Source organism: Colletes latitarsis, chromosome 5 (genome assembly GCF_051014445.1).
Source record: "Colletes latitarsis isolate SP2378_abdomen chromosome 5, iyColLati1, whole genome shotgun sequence".
Lineage (NCBI taxonomy): Eukaryota > Metazoa > Arthropoda > Insecta > Hymenoptera > Colletidae > Colletes > Colletes latitarsis.
In genome coordinates, this window is record NC_135138.1 from 32,902,327 (window position 1) to 32,911,337 (window position 9,011).

A 9,011-nucleotide genomic window follows, 5' to 3' on the forward strand; every position below is an offset into this window, starting at 1 on the left:
TATATACATCGATTCCAAACGTCCTGCTCCATACTAATACCGTGGTTAAACTTTGTGAAACGCATTTCTGTTAAACTAAGTTAAGACTTGAGACAGATTTCGCTTCAATTTAATTAACATTGCAAGCTTTGATCATCGCTGGTTCCGCGTCTTAATTGAAATTTCATAAAGATTTGCCACGTTCCTTTCAACGGAATTCGAGTAATATTGAACGTCTCAATGAAATTACAATATGTAATGTCTTAACCCAATTCTTAGTACTAAAGGGATTCTTCGGATCGCTTGAATTCTTAAAGGCGGTGAGTATCAAAGGACTATAATATAAGTTTAATAATGCACTGCGTTATTTATCAAAAATATAATGTTAAATCTTTCCTACTTGGAGATCACGAATTTTGTCCGATCAGGAAGTGACCCAAATTCGTTAACGTTTAATTATATTTGTCCCGAACATCGTCGTAAAAATACTTTGACAGTCTCGTATATCACACAATCACGTTATGGGGCTAACTGTGCTTGTACGGTCGGATATAAAAAAACTTTCTAGGTTCTAATCTCCCTTTTCGTCGGATGAAAAGCCCAGTTTTAGAAAGTTTCCTCCGTATCCGAACGGGGAAGTTTGAATGCACGCACAGAAAAGCCTATATCTGCTTAGTACCACTCGAATTCAACTTTCTTACTGCGCGTCGAAATGCTCGTTCTCGAAAAACAAAAAATCCCGTTAAACTATATACCGAAGTATAAATCAAAGCAGAATATAAAGCGTAGTTTTGGAAATTTATAAAGTAAATTTTAAAACGTATCACCAACATTCTTTGGATACTGAAAATTATCTAAATATTATCTTGCATCGATATTCGAACTATCTCTTTTTAATCAAATTTGAATCGAAAATAAAATTGAAAATTCACGAAGTGATTTCTCAAGTTAAATTATCAGCAATTGTCGTCTGTAATAGCAGAAAGTTTACGACAAATACTGCTTTAATTCCAGTTTAATGGGTAAACAAACATATTTTTCAGCTACTATTTAAGTTTCAAGTACCTAATTTTATTAGTTTTTAAGATATCCGTTCCGGAAGCTTGGAAAATGTAGTTTCGTGAAAAACGACTTTAAACTTTCCGGTTCTAATTCATTGTTACAACGAGCCGTATCCTTCAAACTCGCACAACTTTCTCAATTCTTCTTACTTCGGCCTGAAATTATACTAATTGTGTGCGGTAGTTTGTACCGCGAAAGAGTGTGAAATCGATTTTTTGATATCGCGAACGCAGAAACCCCATTAGAGGTTCTCGATTTTCTAAAAATAGTACACCAATTAACTCCACGGACTAGTACAATGATATTATCGATAATTAGGTGGAATTTACATAATTATTAGAGCTAATTTTTATCGATTTAATAACCCTTTAGTGTCCACTTGACATTTAAAAGAACACGATACTCATTGATTCTAGAAAACACTTTTTACATAAAATCTATTCTAGATCAATATTTGTCTCAATCGAAACTTAAAGCAAACGTCCTCTATTGACTATCGAAACAACTCAGGAATGCTGTTTCAGAACCTCGTGACAAAATTACTTCTTTATCGCCAACGTAAACTCAATCCTCTTTCGAGCTATACAGGTTGTTCGGCCACTCCTGGGAAAAATTTTAATCGGAGATTCTAGAGGCCAAAATAAGACGAAAATCAAGAATACCAATTTGTTGATGGTGGCTTCGTTAAAAAGTTATTAACGTTTAAAGTTCCGCCAATACTGAATTGTTTTCTCGAAAGTGGGTAAGATTTCGGGAGTATGTCTATTCACCAAAAATTATTGTAATTGACCCCCGCAACTGAAAATAATTTTTTTAGAACGATTTGAAAAATTTTTTTTTCGTCGAAAAATTTAGGCACTTACCCCCCTATCGATTTTTCTTAAAAATTCGTTTTTGATTTTTAGTAATTTTGTTTGACGCCCTACAGAAAAGTTGTCTAATACTTTTTTGTAGGTACCCATGAGCTCTACTTCAGAAAAAAGTTTCATTGAAATATATTCACAATTGTAGGAGTTATGGCTGTTTAAAAATTGGACCATTTTTATGGGATTTTTCTCATTTTGCGGGGTCAAGGACCAACTTTTCGAATATTTTTCCGATTTGTACATGTTCTCCATCAAAATACGCGTAGTTTGCTTTTTTAAACATTAAAATCGTCCAATCCGTTCAGAAATTATGACGTTTTAAAGATTCGCATGAAAATTCGGGCAGACATTTCTGGCCAGAAATTAGATTTTCGGTAAGGAATTTTTTTCTCGAAACTGAGTAGGATTTCGGGGGTATGTCTATTGACCAAAAATGATTGTAATTGACCCCTGCAACCAAAAATAATTTTTTCGGAATGATTTGAAACTTTTCAATTTTCAGGGTGACAGTTGTGATCAGACATAATATTTTCAGTAATTAATTTTTTTCGCAAAAGTGCGTAAGATTTCAGGGGTATGTCTATTCACCAAAAATTATTGTAATTGACCCCCGCAACTGAAAAGAATTTTTTTAGAACTATTTGAAAAATTTTAATGTAATTGTTAATAACTTTTTAACGAAACCTCTATCAACAAATTGGTATTCTTGATTTTCGTCTTATTTTAGCCTCTAGAATCCTCTATTATAATTTTTCCCAGGGGTGGCCGAGCACCCTGTATATTCTTCCATTTTGCAAACGATCGACGAAATTACAGCCATTGAGCCAATTCTTAGATGCGACATTGAGTCTCGTTACGCCTACCATTATGCTGGTGCTGTAACTTAACGCAATTCGCGCCAATAAAGCGAAATTGAAAAACAGACGACGATTCCCTTACTTTGTAATAAGTAGCGTCGTATCGAAATACAATTCGCGCGCAGGACTTCTCGAGTAAGGTTCCCGTTCGATCAGCCGGAAAAGCGATCGGAAAAGTGACTAATGCCAAGGAAAGTGCAAGAGAAACGCGGTGCATTTCGAGTCGGAAGTTTCGCTGCGAATTCTGCGCGGACGTGTCGTTAGAAATTTTTCACGCTGTGCTACCTTGAAACACGTTTTACGGCGCCTTGAATTGATATTAAATTGCACCAGCACTTACCATTTTTAGTTCCATATTGCGTTTTAAGTCCGTCAGTTCGACAGGTGCTACGCAACGTAGCGTTCGATAGACTTTATTGCTCCGCGATCGAATGGAATGAAATTGCAAAACGTGTTATTCCTTTCAATTCGATTACATACGGTCGTGTATGACATCCTGGCGGAGAAAAACTCGTGTCAACGTCCTTGCATCATCCAGGCGGGCGTTTGTTCGTTATTTTAGATAGTAATCAATCTGAGAGTTCAATGAGAATCAAGAAATCATTCGATCAGTGTCGATTTTCAATCAACGTTTCGATAATTAGAGTATCAAAGGATTGGTAACTCTAATACGATATTGAAAAGTTGCGCTAAAGATGTGTGCAGTTATAGGATTGTTTAGAAAATGCCAAGAAAATAGTAAATAATTATTAACATTGCTCTTAATTTTGTATGTGATCATTGTCACTGGTAAAATCGTATAAAAACATTGTTTGAATACTGAAAACGTTTAGTCGAAGACATTAATCATAAAAACTAAAATCAAAACATAGAGGTACGGTGTTTAGTTCGAACAAAAGCTCAAATACAAAGAGCATAATTTCATCTCAGATTTGCTTATTGGAGTCATTAACAAGGTTTCAGAAGCAGATCCTGCCATGGACGAGACGCAATTTGTCTTTCGAATAGTCTCCATTATTACAAGAATATTTACTTGCGAATATGAATTCGTCTATTATACAGAGTTAATAAAAAATGTTTCAGTATGCTTCGTTAGATGGCAAATAAATAATTACTGTTTAATGAAAAGAATTTATATGGTATTTCATAGCAATACGTGTACGTTTCGAGATATAATCTATTATATCTTCTATTGGGAAGTGTACTGATTAATTCTTTTAATAATAACCGGTCCAATATCGTTCCACTCGAATAATATTTCAGATATTAAATCTTCTTCGTTTCGAAGGGCGTTTTCTAGCCCACTCTATAGACGTTCTGAAGATTATGGAAGCGTGTGGGGTAGTTTGATGAAATTAAATGTATAAAACCCACTCCACTCAAATAGAAAGATTCTTAGTTGTGTGCTTTGAAGCATTATCTCATTGAAACGTAAAAAATTTCAAGATTTAAAAATAGTAATTTCGATGAGTTTATTTTTGTAGAAATAGACACGAGGATTATTTGTACTTTCCATAGACAGACAATGCAAATTGGAAATTTAACAGACGAAACGTTTCGACGGACGAGAATTTCGTCGTGTTAAACTTACAAAAAATTAAACTTTTAAATTCTGTCGACAGTTCTATCGGCGTTCTTATCAAGTGTCTTTTTCTATGCAGACAGTAGAACACGTAAAATGATTTGTCGAAATAATCCGTTCAATTGACGAATGAATAAAATAGAACCATTTCACCGCTACATGAATTTGAAAATTTCACAAAACTTGAAATTTATGTTAAATACAATTGAAACAATTTTATTTTACACCTTAAATATTTCCTTGACTGTCGAAAGCTTTATTCGCTTTTCAAAACTTGTACAAAATACTTATACATACATATATACATTTACAACTAACTGTGCTAACAGAATAACGAATTAGATAATCAGAATCAGTCTTCCATAAGTAATTAGCAATTATTATTAACACTAATTTCGCTTAGAATCTCTAACATACAATCTTATTTTAGCGTCGTTAAAGTTAAAAGAAATGTTTTTTTTCGCGAAAAAATTATTTTGTTGTTTCACGAAATACATTTCAATGCAACGTACAGATAATAAATATCAATTTTAAAGAACCAATTATTTGTTATTTAATGGATTAAGGAGTATCGAGTTTTCTTCGTTACGAGGAAAAGAAAAAGCAACGGCCTCTTCATAGGTGGTTGCGTGTCGGTAAATCTCATTACTTCTTATGCTTCTCGCCATTGTTGTAGCCCAACTTATAGAAATCTTTCAGCACCGCGTTGAACGTTACGGTAACAATACCCTCCACTCTCATGCGCGTGACTGCAATTATAAAGGGGAAGTTATGAGACTCGAGGCTGCCCTTCACACCGCGGAGAAACATCAGGTGCGCATAGCTTTCTCTACGGTTCATAGCGGGTGGAAATCTCGGAAAATAAACGGTGTTTCCGAGTTAAGAGCTTCATTTAAACCACTTTAATCCGTTATCCCATAGAACTGTGAAATCATAAAATGTCTGGGCTGTAAATCGTTTAGTGCGCCCTCAATATAGATATACGATTTACGAAAAAAAACCTCCTTTTGTTCTTTGACGTTTAAGTTCTTTTTAAATTACGCAACGTCGGTCAGAATGATCGAAGAAAAAGTTGTATCGTTCTCGAAAACCATTTCAACACTTTTAAAGTATACATTACGTAAAAGAACATGAAATATATCTTTCTTAAAGCGATGTAACGTTTAGGTCGGTGTTAAAGAAGAAGTCAAATTTCATTATCGAACTTCGAAGCTTGCAGGTTTTATTTTTTTTTTATGTATATTCCCGATATCACTAAAACCATTTTATAGACTGAATTTTACAGAGGATCTTTCGAGAAATGGATCTACATTTTTTATTATAGATCCATGGAATACTTCAGTTTAACGCGACCAACAGTTGCTAGATAGTCTAAAATCCTTGGGTTTCCATCAGATAGGGACTAAAATCTCGAGATCCCTCAAGAAAAAAATCTACCTACGATCGAACAATATAACGGAATTCTTTAGTAATGTTGGTATATTTTAAAAATATTTCTATTCAAAGTAAATGCTACTTTAATCATCTTCTAAGTGTTATGGTCATTCTCGCACCTATTAAACATCTAAACTATAACACCCTTTGAAATTTGCATCAGGTCGATTCTGTTTCTCGCCAAAACTATTCCCTCAAATTGTCGCTTGCAATCGGAAGTTCTACATTGAAGGTAGCGAAAATTTGTCTGATTGTTATTGGATTTCGCGTTTCACGCCCTAGAATATTTTAGAGACAATTAACGATAGATATCTTTCGTACGGAATAGAATGTATCCTGTAAAATGAATAGCGTTGTGTTTATTGACACTAAAAAGTAATATTAAACGCATCGATTGACGCGACTTCAAGACTTTGATATGCACAATAGTTAAATTCATTTGCCCATTGATACGGAATGTGCATGTTAATATATTCGACGTATCGACTGTCCTAAATACGCTGAATCCCCAGGAGTTCAATTAATTTAATGTCAGCAGTACGTCACAGCGGACCAATGTAAAATCGTTCCAAATATTGCCTTACGTTCTCTTCCGCCGCCAGAAGCCAATATCGCTGGATCAATTAGTTCTGGCCTCCTACCAGTTAACCAGGCTGCAAATCGTTGTAATGTTGAAGAAGACTCCGGTACGTACACCGACACCCTGCGGAACGTTGGTGTTTTAGAGCAATCGTTAATTACAAGAACTTAATTTCATTACGTCACACTTTAAAACAATCGCGTGAATGCATTATAGGACAGTTTGGTAGTTTGGGGCGAAAACTAAAACCTTGTTACACATTTTCTCTAATAAATTAGATAACAAATTATTTGGTAAAACATATTTGCAGACAAATAGCTTAATACCTTTTCTCGTGGTGACCTGTCGTTAGCGGTAAATGACATACTCCGTAACCTCTGATGACATCGTGTCCAAAGATATCCAGACCGTAGATTGATATTATTAGTTGTGGCCCTGAGACATAATTTACTCAATAAAAATCGTTAAACTCTACTTAGTCGCTTATTTTAGAAGCCCCTCGTATTTAAAAAAATAATTTCGAGTTTAATCAAGGTTTAACTGATTTTGTCACATACTATACAGTTAATTCTAATTTCCAAAATATATTTCTGCATACTTGAAAGAAGAAAAATATACACAAAAGCATAGGATATATCGTATATTTGACATATATTTTAGAAATTAAAAAAGATTTTAGATTTTATTTAATTATATTTTAGCTTGTGAGCCCTGAAGAGAGGCAACAAGTGGCCGAAATATTGAAAAATAAGTAATATTATACCTTGGAAAAAAATGTTCTCTAACCAAAGAGTTTGAGTTTACACCCTATCGAAAGATCATGAAGGGGTTCCGTAATGCCAGGTGGAAACCGTTCGGAACGAATAAACGTCATCTTTTGAAACTTACATCCGTGCGGATTGGTGCTTCTGAACGTGATTTCTAAGGGAAAGTTCCAAACGGCTAAGTTTCGAGGGTCGCTGCTAGACTTACACATCTGCGTCAGACCCTCCTCGATACCCTAACGGAATTTTTATAAGCCAATAGACGTTGAGGAGCCAAAATTCACGTGGAAAGCCGCGTTCGCTGTTCGGTTTCAGCGATGGGACGGCGTCCGAATTATGAAATAAAAAATCACTCACGGCGATCACGCTCCATTCGGGCCCAAAATGAAATCCGTACTTGCAGTAGGCGTTATCGACGTCGTAAAATTCCGCGTGCTCGATGGAACCGGTGATCGATAGAAAAAATTCACCCTCGACCGACATGATGAATATAAAGAAACTCACCGGTCCGCGTTATATGCACAATGTACGAGTTTATGGAACGGGAAGATCTGTCGAATGGAAGATCGTAAACAACGTACGCCTATTTGCGTTCTTCGACCGCTTTGTATACATTTATGAGAATTCGTCGTCGTGGTAACGAAGCATGCGCCCCACTTTTATGTGGAACATGTGGTGCGTTTAATACTTAAAAGACTCCGGAAATGGGAGACAACGGTAAAGAAGTTTTTAAAGAACGTTCTTTTGATATTCAAAAAGCAGCACTCATTTTAGTTAATTGTCTCGCGTGTGTGTGACAGTACTTTCGGTTAACGTTGTCTCGATGTCGCTAAATGAAGACACTATTTCGTAACAAAGTAAGTGCGACTAATAGAATGGAGGCCAATTTGCAAAAGTTAATATTATCATAGATCGTTTGTCGCTTTATATTTAAATGTATCGTCTTACATCTGTGTTTGATGAATTTATAGATGAATAAATCGACGTTAGATTTTTATTACATAGTTGTAGGATATATGTAAATATATTTTAAACTCTTCCTTAATTTCAAGAAAATTTATTAATATAATACCGCATTTCTTCCTAGTCAGCTTCTAATTAATGAAAAAATTTTTAATTCTCTTTTGTATATTGTACAGAATTTTAAACTTTCGACAAATTCTGATTACCTTCAGCTGAAGCTTAGCTACTAGATAGCTTACCATACGAGCCACTTATGACAGTTCACCAGTGACAACATTTAAAAACATTTGATCACTGAAAATAACCACGACAAGATAAAACAGTATGAAGTTCTTGTTCAATAAATAAGAAAGATCGTATAGATTTTCCAAGCTAAATATACAGATTTCTATAGTAACAGCAGATGGCAGTAATTACTGAACTCAATTATTATCAACAAACGCATCAATAAAATTTGAATTTTTTTTCGACGAAAAGTGTCAGTAGAATGTTCCTGGTCAGACATTATATTTTCGCTAAGGAATTTTTTTTCTCAAAACTGAGTAGGATTTCTGGGGTATGTGTAATGACCGAAAATGATTGTAATTGACCCCCGGAACCGAAAATAATTTTTCCAGAACGATTTGAAATTTTTTAGTTTCTTCGAAAAATGTCTGTACCTTCTGATAGTACTGAATTAGATAATAATATAAGATGTAAAGTCTACTTATATACCTCGTCTGTGTAATTATCACGAATATTAATCGTTATCTTTAAATGAGGAATACCCATATTTACGGTAAATATTTTTTTCCCAAATTTTGCGTACGATACAATGTCATTATGCAATGGAAATATACATCGTATCATTTTTCAATTGTTGATATTTTCTCAAGGACACCTCCTCCCCATATGTTCTTTGATAAATGATACACAAACACAATA

The 9,011-nt window shown here is 34.6% G+C and overlaps 1 protein-coding gene across 1 annotated transcript; it reads right to left on the reverse strand.

The window, feature by feature from the left end:
* Positions 1 to 4,905: 4,905 nt before the first annotated feature.
* LOC143341774 (B9 domain-containing protein 1) lies at positions 4,906 to 7,847 on the reverse strand. Its single transcript, XM_076764938.1, has 5 exons — positions 7,482 to 7,847; positions 7,249 to 7,360; positions 6,687 to 6,795; positions 6,365 to 6,483; positions 4,906 to 5,095 (listed from the first exon to the last, which is right to left on the reverse strand). The coding sequence occupies exons 1-5, from the start codon at positions 7,605 to 7,607 to the stop codon at positions 4,992 to 4,994; spliced, it is 570 nt and encodes a 189-aa protein (XP_076621053.1). The 5' UTR covers positions 7,608 to 7,847; the 3' UTR covers positions 4,906 to 4,991.
* Between the last annotated feature and the right edge of the window lie 1,164 nt (positions 7,848 to 9,011).

Coding starts and splice junctions, on each gene's coding strand:
- LOC143341774 (XM_076764938.1), bottom strand. CDS start 7,607: ATGTCGGTCGAGGGTGAATTTTTTCTATCGATCACCGGTTCCATCGAG. Junction 6,484..6,686: donor ACAGGTCACCACGAGAAAAG/GTATTAAGCTAT, acceptor AACGTTCCGCAG/GGTGTCGGTGTACGTACCGG. Junction 5,096..6,364: donor TTCTGGCGGCGGAAGAGAAC/GTAAGGCAATAT, acceptor TTATAATTGCAG/TCACGCGCATGAGAGTGGAG.